This window comes from Pteronotus mesoamericanus, unplaced genomic scaffold (genome assembly GCF_021234165.1).
Source record: "Pteronotus mesoamericanus isolate MK-2021 breed Mesoamerican mustached bat unplaced genomic scaffold, CSHL_Meso_final scaffold_21, whole genome shotgun sequence".
Lineage (NCBI taxonomy): Eukaryota > Metazoa > Chordata > Mammalia > Chiroptera > Mormoopidae > Pteronotus > Pteronotus mesoamericanus.
This window is the reverse complement of record NW_026555310.1, coordinates 2,874,210-2,893,941: the sequence shown is the minus strand read 5'-3', so window position 1 is coordinate 2,893,941 and position 19,732 is coordinate 2,874,210. Positions and strand designations below refer to the sequence as shown.

Sequence of the window (19,732 nt, the reverse complement as noted above, 5' to 3'; positions counted from 1 at the left end):
CACTCCTGCCCTGTTATTTCTCTGCTCAGGTCTGCAAGTTTGAAGCTGTCAGGGAACAATGGCCCCTTTGCTAGGTGAGGGCTGGGCAGCCCACCCTACGTCAGTGTCCTGGAAAGACAGTCTGGCTTTGGGAGGGGATGGCATCGCCCTGCATGACATATGTAGTGAGGAGGCTGGAAGAGCTTCTGCCCAGGGGCTTGGGCTTCTTCAAGAAGGCATCCCAATGAGAGGCAGGAGGAAACGGGCAGAAGCTTGGGTGCGGAGTCTGCCCTCCTGTTCATCCCATCTCTCCCCAGTCCGGTCTTCTTAGCTCTGGGCAGGAGTGGGGAAGGGAAGTTTGATGTGTTCTGAGCACTCTTTGTGTGGGACCTTGTGCTTGGAGGAGACCTGGAGAAGGAGGAGGTGGAGGTGGTGGAGAATTGCTCTGTGCTCAGTCACCATTCCAAACAGAGGGCTGGACACCAAACACATTACACATACATTTAATTGACACATTCCGGGGAGGGGAGAGAGGGAGCCCTCACTCCCAGCAGACAGCTTATAAGCACCATAAGACAACGGGATTAACAGCCTGGCATTAAGACAGCCTGGGAGACTCGGCCTCCCCATTTCTGCATCTGGAGGGAGGGAGGGAGGCAGGGGTGAAGGGGGAGTCTTTGCTAGACAAGCTGAATGTGAACCTTGAAAGCCTCTGTACTTTGGCACAGAGAGGGCACCAGGGGCAGTCTGGCAACTGTCAGGAGGCCAGAGGCTGGCTCAGGTTGGAAAATGGGGTTTAGCCACAATGCCAGGCTTCCTAGCAGCACAGGTGGACCTTGTGAAGGGGAGCAGGAGGAGGACCAGGTCAGTGGGCAGATCTGATTTCAGGATGGGGTGAGGGAGTGGGGTGGTTGTACTTAGTGCTTATAGCTTTTTCGGCTAGAGGATGTAGAGGAGACAAACTTGACACTGGAGGCATTGCCCCCAGGGCCCCGGCTGCTACCAGCACTGAAGCTGGAGCCCCCCAGGCCCGCACCCAAGCTGTGCCCACCGCTGGTGGTGAAGGAGTAGCCGCTGCCCCCACCAAGACCCAGGCTTCCACCTCCGATGCTGCTGCCACCGCCGTAGCCACTGGAAATGGTGGAGGTGACCACAGCTGCAGGAAGAGAGGAGACACGGTCAGAATTAAGGGCAGGAGTGAAGACACCTGGGGACCTGGGGTGTCAGGGCCTGTGCCCTGAAGTTCCTTGGGTGGGGATGGTGTGGTCTGGTCAGGCAGATACTAGCCTTCTTTTGATCCCCGCCCCCGGCACTCCCCTGTCCTTGGCCCAGTGCCTCAGCCTCGGTTCTTTCTGCGCTGTGGCTCTGGGCTTTCTCCCAGTCTGAAATGGCTCTGCCTCCCCTCCGCTACTCAGCGCCTCTGTTTTCCTTCCAGAACTTAATGGAGAAGTCTCTCCTCTGGGAAGCTATTGCAGTCCACCTGCCTTCCCCTTTGATCTCACCGCACCTACCCCTTTGGCTTTGTCCCTGTCTCTCTTTGTGAGCCTGGCTCTGGTGTCTCCTTTCATTCTGGAAGCTCACAGGGGGGCACCTCTGTGCTTTCCTTGGTGTCCCCCGGCCTCCTCCATGCTCTGAATCCCAGAGAGAGGCTGGAATGTTCTTGATAGACCAAGTGACAGATGACCCACTGGTCTCTCTTCTCTTCCCAACCTGCTGTTTCCCTACATTTTATAACTACCGCCACCTTAAACATCTAGTATCCTACTTTGGGCTCTTGAGAAGAAAAATTGAACTAAAAAATAGAGTCTGTGTTATTGGATGAATTGTAGCTTCCAAAAACATATGTGGAATTCTAGGACCTGTGAATGTGATCTTATTTGGAATAGGATCTTGCAGACATAATCAAGTTCAGAGAAAAGTCATTAGGGCGGGCCCTAAGCCAGTATGACTAGTGTCCTTATACGAAGAGGGACAAAGTCCTTATGTGAAGACAGACAACAAGGAAAGGGCCAATATGATCAGAGACAGGGATTGGAGTGACGAGCCACGGAGTGACAGCAGCCACCAGAAGCTGGAAGAAGCAAGGAGCGGGGGTGCTCTCCCCTCCAGGTTTCACAGGGAGCACGGCCGTGCTGGTACCTCACTTAGGGATTTCCAGCTTGGAGAACTGTGAGACAATAGGCTTCTGCTGTTTTAAGCCACCCAGTTTGCGTACCTTGTGGTGGCAGCCCTAGGAAACCAATACAGACTTTTAGGTGCTTTCAAGAGAAAGGAAACTTCAGAGGTTGTGCTGTCCATTCCCAGGGATGTGCATTCCCAAGGACACCTGAGCAGTTCAGAGGACTCTGCCTTCTAGAACCGTTGGCTAATACAATCGATTGCTTTTTTTTTTGAATCCCACATCAAGAAAACCAAACTTGCTTGTGGAGTGTAAGTTGCAGAACTCATTTCTGTTGGTCTCAAGATGGCCAGCCCTGAGTTCTGTGAGTGACGTCTTCTGCTCTTACCCATGCGGAGTGGGGCCAGCTTGCTAACCTCTCCTGTTTGTTAGTAGCTGCTCCCACCTGCTGTGACTTATGGGCTCTCACTGCCTTGAAAATCCTTGGTAACTCTCCACAGTTATACTCTGCAGAGTTAGGCCAAGCAGTGGAGCTTCTTCCCAAATTGTCTAAATGGCAATGCCCTTGTGCTCCACATGAAGGCTCCCTTCAAACACTGAGGGCAGACCAGGTGTTCTCATAAATTCTGTCTACATCGAACGCTTATCTCTGAGCTAGATCTGCAGCCCCAGCAAGAAATATGTGAAGTTCTGGGAGGTGGGGGGTGTGGCCTGGGAGTCTTCCAAACCCAAGAGGAAGGAGTGCAGCAAACCTCCCATCACTCCCTCTGTGGCATCTTTCAATTGCAAAGAGTTAAGTATTGTGACATGGAAGACTCTCTGCTAATATGACTCTCTTTTTAACAGATTCAAAACCTCAAACCTTCTCAAAATGAGCCCTTTTGGTGGGATTCCCTCCAATGCCTCATGCATGCCCACCGCCTCCCTGCCCCCCAACCCCACATATACTCCAGATGGCACAAAGGATGTCATACTCACAGATGTTAACCGGAGAAACACCCTCTCCACTCAGCCTGATTGAAAGGAGTGGGGAGAAGGAGGTCACTGTTGTGTCCAGAAGCTTGTGGGCATTTGCAATGACATTTTGTAATTGTTACAAATGCATTAAGAAAACCCTTTATCAGTTTTATTGCAGAAAAATGGATGTCAAAATTATATAAGTACTGGTGGTATTAAAAATAATAATTTAATGAATGAAATAATATGGAGTTTGAGATTTATAAGAGTAAAACCTGTAATACCAGCAACACAGTTTTTGGTTTAAACTAGGTAGACACCTTATGAAGATTAATCACATGCTGGTGTCAGTTGAAAAGGCAGGGCTTGTCATAGAAGGAGAAGAACTCTTCTCTCTTAACAATGGACTATTGTCATGCACTGGGCAGTGCTGAGGTTGCTATAGGTGTGGAGAGGAGCCTGAGACATAAACATAATACCAGCAATAATCAGTCTATCATCGTGGTAGCAACTAGAGTAATTTTGTTTATACATCTTGAGGACAGAACTGGCATTCATTTATAAATACATACTTAGAACATGAAGAGAGCTAACAATTACTGGGTACCTGTTACCTACATAATGCCACTTATTCTCTCAACAACCCCATTAAGTAGACATTATTATCTCAGTTTTACAGGTGGAGAAACTGAAGCTCAGAAAAGTTAATTAAGTCGCCCATGGTCACAAAGCTAGATTTGAAGCCAGATTCATTGGGCACCAGAGCCCATGTGTTTGGCCACTAAACTGAATGATAACTGTCAACTAATGAGCACTTTTTGTATACCATGCATTGTTTTAAGAGCTTCATGTGTAGTCCCTATATTGACCCTCTTAAAAACATATGAGCTAGGTACTATGGTTATGCTTGTTTTAGAGGTGAGGACACCGAGGAATGGAGAAGTTAAGTAATTTGCTCTGGGTCACACACCTGGTAATTGGCAGAGCACAAAGCTCCCACTGAGCCAGATCACGTGACCTGGACTCTATTCTATCACGGAGACACTGAGGGCCAGAGAGGAGATACTGACTTTCCTAAGGTAACACAGTCTGTTAGTTGCAGGCATGGAAGCCTAAATCCTGGAACAATTTATTCTCAGTCTAGAGCCTTTCATATCACATATCCAGCCCAGCCATGTAACCAAATTTCTCCTTGGACAGAACTTGATTACTTGGACCTGATCAGGTCCTTGATTTCTGTGGGGTGCTAAAAGTAGTCATACCTCAAACATGGGAATCTGATAATGATTTACTAACCTGGAAAAAAATTGCACCTGTATTCTTTGCCATAACCCAATTCCACCTGCATTTTGCTTTTTTCCAGATGAGGAGGGGGCTGCAGCAACCTGAGCCCCTAGGAGTGTCCAGGCAGCTGAAGTGGAGTTACCGTCCCTGCCCTTACCTGCTCTCCTCTCCCTCCAGCAGCTTCCTGTAGGTGGCGATCTCCACGTCCAGGGCCAGCTTGACGTTCATCAGCTCCTGGTACTCCCGCAGCAGCCGAGCCATGTCCTGCTTGGCCTTCTGCAGGGCCTCCTCCAGGTCCACCAGCTTGGTTCGTGCATCCTTGAGGGCCAGTTCTCCGCGCTGTTCTGCATCAGCGATGGCTGTTTGCAGGCTGGAACACTATGTGGAAAGGAATAAGCCATGAGCCTTCCTGAAAGCCACTGGATTTGTGGCGTTTCTTGGTTGGAGTCCTGTACACAGGGCAGAATGACCCGGAAGAACTGAGTATGCAGGGAGTTCTTGGTCCTACCCAAACTTTACCTGCTTTTTCACGTTGTCAATCTCACTTCTCAGTCTCTGGATCATCCTGTTCACCTCAGCGATTTCTTGTTTAGTGTTTCGAAGATCATCACCATGCCTGCCCGCTGTGACCTGCAGCTCCTCATACTGTAGGAACCAGAGAAGAGCCAGTAATCAGGTCAAACACCTGGGCTGGACACTCCCCTGGGTACACAGCAAGCCCCTCCTTTCATTGATCACTCACACATCCCCTTGCTCATTTACTCAGGTGACATTTCTTGAGCATATCTTCATGATAGGCATGTACTGGACCCTGGGAATAGCACAAAGAACATAGATACCCCCCCCCACTTACAATTTATTAGGGGAGATGGACATTAATCAAATCAACATATGATTGAATATATAGTCCCAAACTGAGATAAGTGCTCCTTAGAAATTAACATAGTGTCCTACAAGAGTGTCATAAAGGAATCTGACCTAGATATGGAAGTGGGGGTGGTGATCAGGGAAGTCCTTCCAGAGATGGAAATGCTGGGGCTGAGCTCTGAAGGATGGGCGTGAGCTAAGTGACTGGTTGGGCAGAAAGCACACCAGCGAAGGGAAACAGACCACATGAGAACCCTGGGGCAGGAAGAAGCATGGGGAGCTCTAAGAATGAGTGGGAACTTGGTCACTGTCCTTGGGGAATTCCTGGTCCCCGGACATACATCCAGACTGATTGTGATCGTGTATTTTGGTTGCCCTGCAGACATCAGTGTTGAAGAAACAGGAATAAGATATAAGGAGATGGTGTTGGATGCAGCCAAAGCTGTAGAGGATCCAGTCCTGAAGACTTTGTAACGGAACAGTGCTCTACCTCATCTAGGTGCATATCCAGGACACACTCATTTTGGAGAAAAGAACGCACCCTGTTCCCTCTAGCAGACTGGAGTGATAGCCACACTTTTCCCAATGAAAGAAGGGCCCCTGTCTGAACCAGTATCTGGTGGGTTCTGAAAGTGCTAACTAGCTGAGCTCCTCTGTTTCTAGATACACACAGTTAAAGAGAACAACAGTGTTCCCAACAAAAGAAATTATCTGCTATAAATTTCAACCACCCCACTTGGGAGGTAATTGTATCCCACCTCTACCTACAGTCAAGGGGCTGCCTCTGTATGGTGCACCCCTGTCGGCTGACCCCTTCTGTCTTTCCCCCCACCTGGCAGTGGTAGGGACAAAGGCATAAGTGCACAGAGCAGGGCAAGAGATAGGAGCCAGCTTGCAGATGAGCAGCTGCCCCTGAATAACATCTGGCTTTGGCAGGGGGCTCATCTCATGGGTTGGACTATCCTGCCTACCATACCCCTCCAAAGCCAGACCTTTTTCTGGCTGTCTGCACTTTTGGAGAGTAGCTCTCTCCGGTTGTCTCAATGTTCTTCTTCCAGACACAAACTCTCTTGCTCAGCAAATTGCTAATTCCCACCTTCCAGCCCCACAGAACTGCTTATTCAGCCTTGAACACCTCCTCCTCTTGGCACTCTTTTGTCCCTCGCTGCTTCCAAAGTGGACTGAAAACCTACTGCTTCTTGGAAGCTTTTTGTTAATGTTGTCTTTGTCCCTTCCAAAATTGTCCATTCACTTTGTGGCCTCTCAGACCTGGGTTCTGTTTGTAGTTTATTTACTTACAACTCTGTAACCTGTTTGGCATATAATAAGAGCTCTGTGACCATGCACTGAATAAATAAGCCCCTCAGAAACAGTTTTATGACTGCTTCTTGAATGTTTCAGAGTGTCCCCTAGCCCCCAACCAGATCATAAGTGATGTGGGGACGGTGGCTGTCCTGAGTGCCTAACACCATCTGACCACAAATAGTGTGTATGATTGGGTTTCCATATGCATTTCGAGCTAAGTTGTCATAGTATCAAAGATGCTTCTGCTAAGATGAGAGAGATGGAAATACTCATGTTTCCAGAAGCTTATGGGTAATAGATGATGATCCGGGGTTTCCGAGAACACTAGCCCTGGACCCTATCACCGAGGTGCCCACACTCACCTTGGTCTGGTACCAGGACTCAGCCTCAGCCCGGCTGCGGTTGGCAATGTCTTCGTACTGGGCTTTAACCTCAGCGATGATGCTGTCCAGGTCCAAGCTGCGGTTGTTGTCCATGGACAGCACCACGGATGTGTCGCTGACCTGGGTCTGCATTTGGGACAGCTCCTGCAAAGCCAGTAAACTCAGTGTCATCAAGGCACAAAAAGAAGGGATCTTGAAATCATGCAGTTGACCACCCATCTAGGTCAGAAAGTGCTTCTTTGGCGTTCCTGGCAGGAGATCTTTCAGCTCCTCCCTAGGCACTCCCAGCATTTATGGGGCCCTGTATCAATCCCCAAGAGGTGTCTGGGTCATAGGTCAGTGTGATGGGATTGTGTCCCTAGCATCGCTTCTTGAGACTCTCATTTGGGTGATTTCCCTGGATATAAAGGGTGGGTTAGTGTTCTCTGATCCAAACTATATGCAGTTGAATAGGACATACATTGATTCATATGCTAGCATAAAAGGTTTCTTTAGGATCAGGTGATTTTAGGACCCTCTGCCCCCTGCACAACATATCTCTGTCCCTCCTTGCATCTCTCTCTCTCTCTCCCCATGTGCCAAGGTCTCTGCTTGCAGAGTGGCAATACCCAGAATGAAGGACCTTCAGAGGGCAAGAGGCTGGCCAATGAGCTGGGGCACAGCTTGCCTTTAGAATTTTCCTATGAGGGGGAATTGACCTCCCCTTTCAGAATGTTACTCAGTGACCTGGGATTCAAGGATCAGCATACCTTCCTTGATATGCTATGGAATGAGGGGACTAAGCTTCACAGCTGGAGTAGGGTTTAGGGTGGCAAGATTCCAAGCTGTTCTCCTAGGTGTCCCTGACCTTCCAAACTCCAGCGTGGATGACCTGGGGCACGATACCCTGTGGGGGCTCTGCAGAGATGATACTCTTTGCAGCAATTTTTCTCTCCAGGGACCAGAACTAGGAGGGATAAAAACATTCGCAGGCTCTTACTTCCTCATAGAGCATCCGTAAGAAGTTGATCTCGTCGGTCAGACAGCTGACCTTGGCCTCCAGCTCCACCTTGTTCATGTAGGCGACATCCACATCCTGGAACAACAGCACGGGATGCCCCTCTGAGACCCCAGCCACGAGCAGCAAGTCCTAGAGAAGCTGAGCAGACTCCTCCCTGGCCCTTCCAGGTTGGATTTTAGCAACCCTGCATCTGGAGTTGGGAGGTGGGGGTGGGCAATTGCTAAGAACTGGAGGCTTGAGCTCCCTGGGCTAACAAAACCCTAAGCAGGGGGCAGTGGCGCTGTATGGGCAGAGGGAGCATTTTGGCAGATTTGAGCTCTGTAGCTCTTCTCTGGGTTCTGTGACATTTCTTGGGTGGCATAAAGGCTGGGTCACCCCATACTCCGGGATTCAGTTTGAATCTTCTCCTTTGAGAGACATTTCCACCCACCTTCTTCAGGGCCACAAACTCATTCTCTGAAGCCGTGCGCTTGTTAATTTCATCTTCGTACCTGGTGAGCAGAGGAGAGGGGGCATGCCATTGAGCAAGGTTCGGGTGGAGCTCTTCCCTGGCTGGGGAGGAACGTGCTGGGGCAGCAGGAGCTAAGAGACCTTGAATCCCCTCCAGCTCTTCTCCTGACCCATGTGTGACTTGGGGTGATTCACTTAACCTCTCTTTCTCCCTCTATGAAAGGAGAATAATATCTTCTGCCAGAGTGTTTTTTTTCCCCTTATTCTTTCTTTTGTAAGACTAGAAAGTGAATATAGAACTTACGGAAATAGAAATAGGTATTTAGCCAACTCCATCTCCTTACAGATGTACAATTCCAATCTTTAAAACAATTTTGTTGCCTCAAGAACCTGCTGTAATGTTTGTTCAGGACATTGTTCCTGGAAGATTTTGGTATATTTTCACTGAACTTCAGGGCAGCCGTTTGAGCAGTGTGCTTTTAATAAGCTAGTGTAGCTCTACCCCAGAAATCAAGGGTAAGGCAGCTAAGGGGTCAGTGAGGATCACTGCCTTCCATTAAATAGCTCACCTACTGCGACTTGGAAAATCGCTAGTCAAATTTTGCCTCCTTGAGGAGGACCATGTTGCCTTGTTTATACTCTAGTGTGCATCCTGGAAATGCAAGCCATCTCAGTGACACAGCCCATGCCCAGTGGAGTTAAGTCATATGCTAACCTTGAAATAATATTATGCTTTCCAGAGTAACAATATTCAGAGTAACAATATAGATATCCCTTTGTGGTCGTGTAGGCAGGTAAGAATAGGCTTCTCATTAATCGTAATGCTTGAGATGAGGGTCCCTCTGTTATCTTCCACCATGCTGTCTTCGTCTTATGGGATAAAGACTGCAAGGTACAAACCTCCCAGCCGATACTGGCATTTGTGACTTTGCACCTCTGTGGTACTCATAAAAAGGAGCCCTGAGACGACTGTGCGTGACGAGAAGCCCATCTCCCACTTACTTGACTTTGAAATCTTCTACAACGTCCTGCATGTTCCTCAGCTCAGCGTCCAGCCTGCCCCTCTCAGTGGCGACACTGTCCAGCTGCCGGCGGAGGTCATTGAGGTAGGCATCAAAGAAGGGCTCTAGGTTCTGCCTCACGGTCTTGGTGCCCTGCTCCTGCAGGAGGCTCCACTTGGTCTCCAGGACTTTGTTTTGCTGTTCTAGGAACCGCACCTGGAGTGGAGAAGAAGAGAATGAAATCCTGAGAAACAGGGGAGACTTGAGAAATTAACTGGAGCAGACATTCCAATTAATAAGGGAAAGGAAAAAAGTATGTTTTTTACCTGACACCCATATTTCAACTATTTAATTGACAACTCCAAGTCAAGAAGAGAAAACCCTGGAAGCTACCCCAAAGTTCTCAAGGGCTGGGGCTTGGAGGCCCTTATGGGGAGCCTAGATTCTTGGGTGGACAGTCTTGATAATACCTGCTCTGGGTTAGGTTAGTTTGCTTAGTGGACACTCCTCCTGTAGAGAACAACTTAACTTTCCCTGGTATTGACTGAACCAGCCCACATGGCTCCCAAGAAGGACAAGGAGAAATTTCCATAAGGTTCCCATTTGTAAATACCTCCCCCTCCCCGGGAGGTACCTGTTCATCAGATGTGCTTTCATAGGGAGGCTGTATCATTGCTGCTTCCCCTCTGGGCCAGGGCCTCTCCAAGAGGTCGTACCAAACCAACCCAATGGAGCAGACGCAGCCCCTGGCTCACCTTGTCGATGAAGGAGGCGAACTTGTTGTTGAGGGTCTTGATCTGCTCCCGCTCCTCTTTCCTCACTCTCTGGATGGTGGGGTCGATTTGCAGGTTGAGGGGAGTCAGGAGACTCTGGTTGACGGTGACCTCTTGGATGCCTCCAGGGGGACAGACGGGGAAGCCAGGGCCACCAAAGCTCCCTCCCACGCCACCCCCATAGCCAAATCCACTGCTGACCCCAAAGCCACTGCTTGCCCTGCCACCGAAGCCACCTCGGAAGTTGCTGCCACTCCCACCGATAGAGATCCGCTTGGTCCCTCCTAGGTTGTAGAGGCTGCGGCTTCCAAAACTGGCTCTAGGATCACTAATTCTTCCCAGCCCTCCACTGCCCCATGTGGAGCGGGCCACAGAGGCTGAGCTGAAGCGGGAGCGACCAGAGGCTGAGGCAGTGCTGAAGCCCCTGCGGCTGCCAGTCTGAAACGTGAGAGTGGACTGCCTGGACATGGTGCCTGAGAAAGCAGGATGAGAACAGCTCCAGATGTGGCTGTGTGCGAAGGGGGATAGAGAAGGCAGGGTATGTGGGCAGCCCCAGGCCCCTTGGCTTTTATGGGCCTCTGGGAGGGGTGGGGCAGTGCTAATCGGGGCCTCTGATGGCATCCCCTAGGCTTTTGCCAACCCTGAGCTCACACTCAGGTCCCCTCTGGAAATGGTGCACAAGCCACTGGTTGGTTCCCCAGGAGCCTCGCCTCCCCCATGTGGAAACTCCTTTCCAGTTGCAACTTGATCAGCGAATGAATGAGAAACACGTTAATTGCTTTCAGTCATGTCCTAATGATGCATCTCATAATGAACTCGAAAAACACTGCCTCATTTCTAAACCGTTTTCTTAGGCCTGGGACCGACTCCCTCCTGTCCAAACATTTTGTGTCAGTACAAGTGACTGCGATGTACTGTTTCCTGTTCCTTCCTATTCCTTAGCTGTGCTTCCCATCCCTGAGCGTTTTCTCAGCTATTACAGCCAAGTCTTGCTCCTCCCACCAAGCTGTCCCTTCAGGTCTTGAAAATCCTGCCTATACTCATCTTTCTTAGGAATCCACCCAGTTTTGATTGCCCCTTTATTTTGCTCTCAAGCTTCCATCTCTTGTGTAAGTCAGATATCCTGGAGCATGAACGTGCACATGCACACATGTCCTGTCTACTCTAAACTAACATGACCCTAAAGACCAGGCCCTCTGCCTGCCATGGAGAGAAGCTGTGAGAGTAGACATCTCAGGCCTGCCATGTACTTGTTGTGAGACCTTGGGACAATCATGAACTTCTCTGAGCCTCAGTTTGGGTGTCTGTAAAAATGAGATTGTGATGAGCATTCATGTGTGAAAGCAACTTTTGCAATGTCTCAGCCATGTAAGTGCTGAGTAAATGTTTGTTGAAACTTCTCTCCTTCTGACACTATCAAGCAAGTATGAACGAAGTGCCAGTGCTGTGTCCATCCTACGGCAAGTTCCAAAGGAGCACAATATGCATTCTTCTTCTTTTATAATGGACTTGTGTTCCTGTTGGGAAGACAACACTGAAGCCCATTAGGTAATTTATGAAAAAGTGCTAGACACGAAAGCACCACTACCCAGCTGTGTTTGAGGCTGCCTTATTCCAGAAGTCTCCCAGACTGGCCACCCCTTTTACTGAGGGCCAAGGAGTGCCCACCTTTTAATCCTTCATCAAAGCTCCAGTGGTTGCATCAAGGAGAGGACTTTTTCTTCTTTTCCCTGTTCGTCTCCCATCTGTCTCTGTCCAAAACTGAAAAGTTTACAAGGCTCCTCGTCCCTCTTTTATCTGCCTCTCAACTTTCCACCTCTACCCGGTGGGGTGGGGGGCGGGGGAGTCAGACAGAGGCAATGCTAGATTTTCTCTTACCTGGCTGCTTGCAATGATTTTGAAGGATGGCAGAGTGAGAGAGGAACTTAAATGTATTCAGTCTCCCTTTTGTGGGTGAGGAAACTGAATCCTCAAATGGTAAATTAAGCAGGTGGACATAGCCTAGCTAGTGAGAAGCAGAGCCCAGATTCCATTGTCTTGCTACCCAGGTGCCCTTCCAGAGGCGCACGGTAACCAATGGGCTGGCAGACACTCCTCTGCCTGGACTGGCAGCTTAGCACTTGGAATGGCAGTTCTCTGTCGTCTGAGCTATTTCCTCCTTGGAGCCAAGGCCGGGGGTGGGCCTCCCCTCCATCTCTCGATTGTTTGAGAGTCTCAGTTTCCACAGGGAAGCTATGAATCATCGCTTTTGTTGATACAGGCCAAGAGGAACACAGGCGTTCCTCTCACCTGGTGGCCAATGCTCCCAGGTCCTTATTGAGGCGGTGCATGCGTTTGGGGTGGAAAGAATAATCATCTTTGTTTTCTGTACTCCTTGCATGATAATCTTTCTCCCAGAAAAAGGAACGCTTGTTTCCTGAGCCATGCTGACTAAACCCTTCAGAGCTTCCTGTGAAACAAAGGGTTAAGGCCTGGGGCGTGCCTGTGAGAATGGGAACTGCCAGAGCTTTCTCCCATAAGCCTTCCCACGTGGAAGCTGGCTTCGTTTGTCTTGCCTCCTGGGTCATTCCTTTCTTTCCCATATGGTCTCCTCAGGGCCCTATTCCCTGTCATTGCCATCACTTCCTTTCCCATTCTTGTTTTTCTCGGCCTTCACCTCTTGTCCAGAGTGGCCCACATCCTTCCTTTCCTGCCTCCTTCCTCTAATTTTTCTACCTGGACTGGTGTTTCCAAAGCTAGATTGTCTTACTCACTGACTTCTGTGAGATAGATGAAAATAGATAAATCTTTTACTTCTCTTACCCCTTCAATCCCTCCTCTGTGACCTTTGATCTTCACTGTGACCTTTACCCCAGTGGACGATGTCTACGTGAATGTCTAGACCTGACAGCCTGTGTCACTACCCCCTCAAAAACCTTGAAACTTAGAGACTCTGAACACCTTGTTTCATTCTTGCCAAGGCAAGGCGTGGTTGTTGTTGTTATTTAATTTAACCTCCATTATAATTCTGCTTAGAACTCACCTTCTAGAAGCCTTCCCAGATAAACTGTGCCCAGGTACTAATCCCTTTCCACCTGTTCCCTGAGAACACCTGTGTGTGGTTTGCACATCAGTCTATTTTTCCACCTGCACAGGTTTTCTGGTGGCCTGAGTGTTAGTTTTCTTCTCAGGGTTAGGAATGTTTCACAGGTGGAATTGTGGCAGAAGTTCACTTGACACAGGTTGTTTAATATAAAAAAAGAACTATGTATTCCTCCTGTTCCCCAAATCTCCTAAATCTCTCCAACTATATTGTTGGATCTTTCTGGGAGGGGTTTTCTTGAGGTTTTGGGGAGTGGTGGATTCAAGAGTGATGGTATGTGCTCAGGTGTCCAAGGCTGGGAGTGCCAAACTCTTTGATTTCTTTGTTTCCTGCCCATCCTACTCAGAGTGACCTCTCCCATTCTCAGAGGGACCCTGAGGCCTTTGGCTCTGGTGGATTTCAAGAAGATGGGGCCAGGTGGCCACTGGGGCTGTGGAGGTCAGTGGAAGAATGGAGAGAGGCATGGTGGTATGCGTCTCAGGGCTGAGGCAGTGGGTGGTGCACAAAGGAGCTTTGGCTTCCAGCCAGGTCAAGGCCAGATGGGGATGGAGGGGTTTAGATAAACCCCTAGAGCAGACTGGCCTGCTTCACAGAGCCAGGGCTCCTAGCACAGTGTCTAAGGACCCAGACCCCAGCCACCCACCCTTGATCCCTCCTCGACAGCCTACTATCTTAGAGAATCATGCCTATAGTAAATAAAATGTTTATTAGCAACTATGTGTCAGTGTTCACTATTTTAGGCACAGGCAATAGAGCAGTGAACAAAGTAAAGCCCCTTCCCTCCTGGAGCTCACACTAAAAGGGAAAGGACAGAGGAGTCCATTTAGAGGTGCAGTCACAACCTGGCTCTTCCAGTTTACAACTCACAGCAGCTGAGTGTGGAGAAGACAGCTCCATGGTGATACCTGAGACTCCCAACCAGAAATACTTTTCAACCTTGACTATTCATGTGAGGGCAGCAGACTTCCTCAATATTTGGTATCTCTAAGATGCCACCCAGCCTGCGTCTATGTGGGCCAGACCCTCTGCCTCATGGACCACTTTGTTCCTGCATTCAGTGGCAATATTTCTCCCTAAAGGGACTAACTATGCCAGCTGATCCCCCAAAACCACCAAAATTCAGGACTCAGGATGTGTATTTCCACATGGCCAGACCTCACCTGGTCTGTTCCCTTTACAACAATTATAACTAGGCATTTCATGTGGACTCAAATTTGATGGGCAGGTGCAGAGCCTTGTACAGGTGGGCAGGCAACCCTTAAATCCCCTTCAGTCAATTTTAGAAGCAAAATCAGATGCTCTTTCTGTTCAAATTTGTCTTTAAGAGAAGCAAGAGGGAGCTTCCCCTTCCTTCCATGGTCAAGTCCTTCAGGCACATCCAACAGGTGTGCATGTGCAAAGCATGGGCACGCACGTCTTAGGAACATTCACAGAACAATAATCCACACATGAATGTGTTGCCAAATGGATGCATACGACAGAGAACTAAAGCAAAATGCCAGAGCCAGTCTTTCAGGATCTGAAGGAGCCCTTACAGATGAGGACACCAAGGACAAGAACATACAGCCATTGGGTGGCCAAGGCAGAGCTCCTGATTCCTTCTGGTGCCCACATTTGCCCCAAGCCTTCCTCACACCATAGAGCTCAGGGAGAAAAATCTCTCCACTGCCCTGGAAGCACAGTTGGGACCCCTCCTGTAGGGAGAGGGTGGGTGCAGTGCCAGCATCTCAAGGGCCACACATTTCTCCCCCACAGGGAGCTACTGAAGGGATTTAGATATGGGAGAACCCAAGGTGCATCTTGGCCATTCACCTCTGACCACTTAAATTGCCTCATTTTTCCTGGATTGGAGCATTGCACCAAGCCTCTTTGGTTGCTCAGGAGCTACCATGTAGGGACGCTGCTGGGAGAGGAAAGTGGGGGTGAGGTGGGGTGTCTCTGCAGCTCTTCTTGGCAGTGAGTGGCATAACTGATCTTAGGATGGAAGTTGAGGCTTCACTTGAGCTTTGATCTCCCTATTGGCTCCAAGGGTCACACTTTGGGTGCACACAAGAGATTGTAGCCTCCTGAGCATGGGAAGAGAGGCTGGGAGCTGGCTTGGTTTAACATTGCTCACAGATAAATCACAGAGTGAAGCCACCCAAGAATGTTAAGACGGGATGGTGTTTATCTGCTGAATGCACACCTACCTTGTCTGTAAAGCTGTGTTTCTGTCTGAGACATCTCAGTGATGAATCATTTACCAGTGTGTTTCCACAGGCAGAAGCTTTGGGATGTGGGGTTGTGTTTTCCACCATCCCCAAGAAGGCCAGGTCCATGGGGCAGCCATCCTGGGCCTAGGAGTTCCTGCCTCATTCTGGGCAGCCTGATGCCCAGCTGACTTGCAGGCACCGAGTGAGCACATGCTTATGATGAGGACAGCAAATGATGATGGGAAATCAGTAGTCATTAAATGGGAGTAATTGACTCCAGGTAACTGGAGAGTGGGTACCTTTCAGTTGTTGTCTGATTTAAGAGAGGTAAACATTCTAAAGCCCAGACACAGAGGGATAAAAAAAAATTACAGCCCAAGACTCGTTATTACAAAAGAATTTGTCTCTTTGAAGAAGGACTCAGCAGAAGACTCTTTCAATTTTGAGCGCTCTACTTGTGTGCACTCAAAGTACAATGGATGTGAAGCTTTGCAGAAGGCTTGGAGGATGCAAAATCAAATGTATTTCTGGAGTCTGATGGGATTAAATAGTTTTCACTGAACAGACAGGTGCCTTGTCTGTGATGCAGGTTATGTCTGAGCAGCCAGGACACTGCTCAGTCCTCTCCCTTGCCCCTTTCTGGAAAGGGGCTAAACTGGTTTATGACTCCACAGGCAGGGATGACCCCTGATCCTCTGCGTGATTCCCTCCTGATGGATCTTCTGGATATGCTCCCATCAGACCAATGAGAGACACCAATTCCTTTTACAGGAGTGCTTCAACGTGCTTTTCATTGGCCTCAGGCACTAGTTTATTAAGCAAGAGTTGGCCAACCTTGAGTGAGCCCAGAGACTAATGAAAATGACGAATGAATTGGGAAATAGGAGTTGTGAGTAAAGGGGAAAGGCATTATGGCAGGAGACTGATCTGTTTCTTTGTTGTTGTTATAGTGACCAGGGAATACACTTAAACGTTGGCAAGAAACTTTCCATTACACATCAAAAGGCTTCTACGGCCTGTTGGTATGCAGGGGCATTGTCTCTCCACAGAAGTTGTGAGATTTCTGTAGTTTCTTTTTTTTGTCTATATGTGATAAGCACCTACCTATAATCTCTATCTTGATAAGGTTGTTTAAGCATCATGGCATTTTATAGATTTAGTTTAAAGTATGATTTTCCTACTTCTTTAAAAATTTCCTCATGAAAGAACTGACACCTACTTAACCTCGCTGACATTAGACCTGCCATTGATCACAAAATATGAACTTGGCACGTATTGTCCTTGCCTTTTGGTTTATATGGTATGTATGTGTGTTTATGGGTGTAGTTTTAGCTCTGCCAGGTGAGAGGGATTTTTTTATCAAAGGCAGGCACATGATTCATTACACTTAGTATATACAATACCTCCCTTTCTTTATCTGCAGTGTCCAGAACGCTGCTATCTTTCACTGTAATCTTACACTGTATTGCTGAGTGACTTTGCTTGGTTGCTGAGTGACAATGGGCATAGATGAGCAAACAATGAGGTTTGGAAGACAGTTTTTGAGACAAGGGTAAAGACAGACTAAATACAGTCACATTCCACTCATCGCCAAATAAACGAGAAGTCAGAGATGGCAAAATAAGGCTTCAGAGACTAGTCCAGGCTTTCAGGAAGAGAAAAAATAAATAAATAAAGCCTGGGATCGAGTCCAGAGCCGGAGGAGGAGAGAGCAGTAAGCTGTGCCAGCTTGGGCAAAAGCATCATTCCTTTTCTGCCCAGTGTGGGCTGGGATTCTCAAACTCAAGGACAACACTGCTTGGTGTTTGCCCTCAGTGTGTGAATATGGCACCAGCTGATGTCATTATCCAGCAGATGCCCCATTTAAGTGAGGAGTTCTGCTCTTTGCATCCCCTGAGAGTGGCATCTCCACCAGAGGGCAAGCAAAGCAAGAAAAGGGCTAGACAGTGATAGCCAGGTCAATCCCTCCCTGTTCGCACCTGCACCCATCCCCAGAGCCAGAGGGGGAACTGATGGAGCCAGAGTCTGGGAGAGACAACACCTCTCTACCACTGGGGAAGAACACAGATTCTGGAAGGAGGCAGGTTGGTCCTTGGATCTTGGCTCACCTTCTTACTCGTCACTTATCACAACTGGGATAAAGTTCAGCAAGGTGGGTGGATACAGAAATCAACAATTGTCATGCACTACATTTCAGAAATTAGAAAATATGATAGGAAAGAAAGGGTTCTAATTCACAATGCAAAAGCTCTTAAGGTACCTAAGGACACCTAATAGGAACCATAACAACAAAACAAAATGCACAAGAATAACCTGAAAACATTGAGCAAAACAAACAATGAGTAGGAATTGCTGTCTCAGAACTAACATTGAATAGAAAGCTTTAGAAATTAAAATGGTGTGATCACACAGAGAGTTCAATGGAACAGAAGAGAAAATATGTGAATTAAGCCTGTAACAAAAGTCATGTTTCAATGGGGGAAATGAGGATGTTTATCTTTATGTAAAGTACAAAAAAGAAAATAACAATTACCCAAATTCCCACTCCTCAGAATCAATCACTATTAATATTTTGACTTATTTGCTTTCACCCTTGTTTCCATGTTAACAACTTTTTAAGTAAATCACATACATAATAAATAAACACAATGTGCTTTTAAAAAAAATCCATGGTTCAAGTTCCAACTAAGATGGCTAACCAGCTGGTCCTGCTGTTTCTCTCCCCCAGAATCAGTCCTGAGAGATTGCAGAAACCCATGGAAGGCCTGGATAGGAGGAATTGTCAATGACCATGGAAAAAACTGAGAAACCCCAGGGAGCTTAAAACTATTTGAGCTGATTTGTGTGGGGACAGGTGGATAGCTGTAGCCTGGAGCTGAGGTGTAGGGTAGAAGACAGGGGCTGGGTAGAGGAAAGGGTCTTAAGTTTGGTTCTTGGCTATTGTCTGCCCCTTTACAACAGAGATCCAAAGCAGCAGCCCAACCACCAGTGCCCTTGTCTGTAGTTCAGTATGAGGACAGATCTACTTCATTGGCAGAGTTGCCAGATTTAGCAAATAAAAATACAAGATGTACAGTTCAATTTGAATTTCAGATAAAAAACAAATAATTTCTTAGTGTAAGTATGTTCCATGTAACATTTAGGACATACTTATACAAATTTATTTTAATTATTTATGTGAAATTCAAATTTAAGTAGGCATTCCCTATTTTGTCTGGGTGGGCTTATTCACAGGTGACCGAAATAGTCTGCTCTGAGCATCAAGCCTGCTGGCGGGTGGTTGGCCTCTGAAGAACTGGTCTTTACCCAAGGGTGTGGGGGGAGGCCTCTAGGCAACCCGCTGTCATGCAGCTTCTCGTGTGGAGAGGGATAACCAGAGTCTGAGCCTGACTCGTTGGGAATTTTCTCTATTAGCTTCTGGGATTTGGTGTAGCATGGCAGTTTCTAAGCTCTGCTTCCACCATGTCTTTGATCTCAAACCCTGTAGCTGTATAATAGAAGGGTAGGGAGGTCACTAATCCTCAGAAATCTCACCTGGCCCCCAAATTTCTGCCTAGTGACCAGCTGAGCAGCAAGACCCTTACCAACCTGCAGACAACCATGGAATAAGCCTAGACCACAACTATTCTCATGACCTGGGGCACAGGGTCTCTGCCACGGCTTCAAATTATCAAAATATTATTATAACTGTGTTGGTTATTATTGTTCTTAAGGAATTTTTTCTTGCTTTTTATTTATTTAATTTTTTTTGGCATACAGATAAGACCGGGTATAAAATACCTGATTAGCCAAATTCTAGAATAAGCTTGTATAAACATGGACTGAGAGTCTATTTCTGTCTAAAAATCACAATATAACCCTGACATTGATTCTGGGAAGCTTTGAATGAACCACCAAAATCTATTTTTGCTTACATATCTTTACACTGAAAGTGGTTTTTGGATATCCCATCACAAAAGGAGACTTTTCCCGGCCAGTACCACCTCCATGTTAATGTGTCATCTGTCTGCATGGGCCATCTTTCAGTCTCATCTTTTTGGTAACAGCACTTCAGAACAAAGTTTCCAACCAATGCTTTTTGAAGGTTTTTTTAATTTATTTTACAGAATATTTTGACAGCTTTAATTTATTTCACCGTTATGGAGATGTAATTAATGGACAGTCACATTTATTGTTTTAGGTGTATGGTTCTACAAATTTTAACTAACATTTGCCAAGAGAAGCTCTTCAATGGAGTCCAACTATCTTTTGGTACAAAGGAAATCCATTCCAACTCATTTAGCACTACGTGGCTTTTTTAGATCCATCCACCATGATCTGGGGATATTTCTTTTCTGTGC

General features: G+C 47.6%; 1 protein-coding gene across 1 annotated transcript; it reads right to left on the bottom strand.

Moving 5' to 3' along the window:
- Positions 1-896: 896 nt before the first annotated feature.
- LOC129084575 (keratin, type II cytoskeletal 75) lies at positions 897-10,586 on the bottom strand. Its single transcript, XM_054590779.1, has 9 exons — positions 10,101-10,586; positions 9,347-9,561; positions 8,325-8,385; positions 7,874-7,969; positions 6,874-7,038; positions 4,859-4,984; positions 4,497-4,717; positions 3,077-3,111; positions 897-1,135 (listed from the first exon to the last, which is right to left on the bottom strand). The coding sequence occupies exons 1-9, from the start codon at positions 10,584-10,586 to the stop codon at positions 897-899; spliced, it is 1,644 nt and encodes a 547-aa protein (XP_054446754.1).
- Positions 10,587-19,732: the final 9,146 nt, after the last annotated feature.

Excerpts from the sequence above, each read along its gene's own strand:
- LOC129084575 (XM_054590779.1), bottom strand. The coding sequence starts at position 10,586 with ATGTCCAGGCAGTCCACTCTCACGTTTCAGACTGGCAGCCGCAGGGGC. Across the intron at positions 9,562-10,100 it reads TCGCCTCCTTCATCGACAAG|GTGCGGTTCCTAGAACAGCA; the intron begins GTGAGCCAGGGG and ends TCTCCACTCCAG. Across the intron at positions 4,985-6,873 it reads AGTCCTGGTACCAGACCAAG|TATGAGGAGCTGCAGGTCAC; the intron begins GTGAGTGTGGGC and ends TGGTTCCTACAG.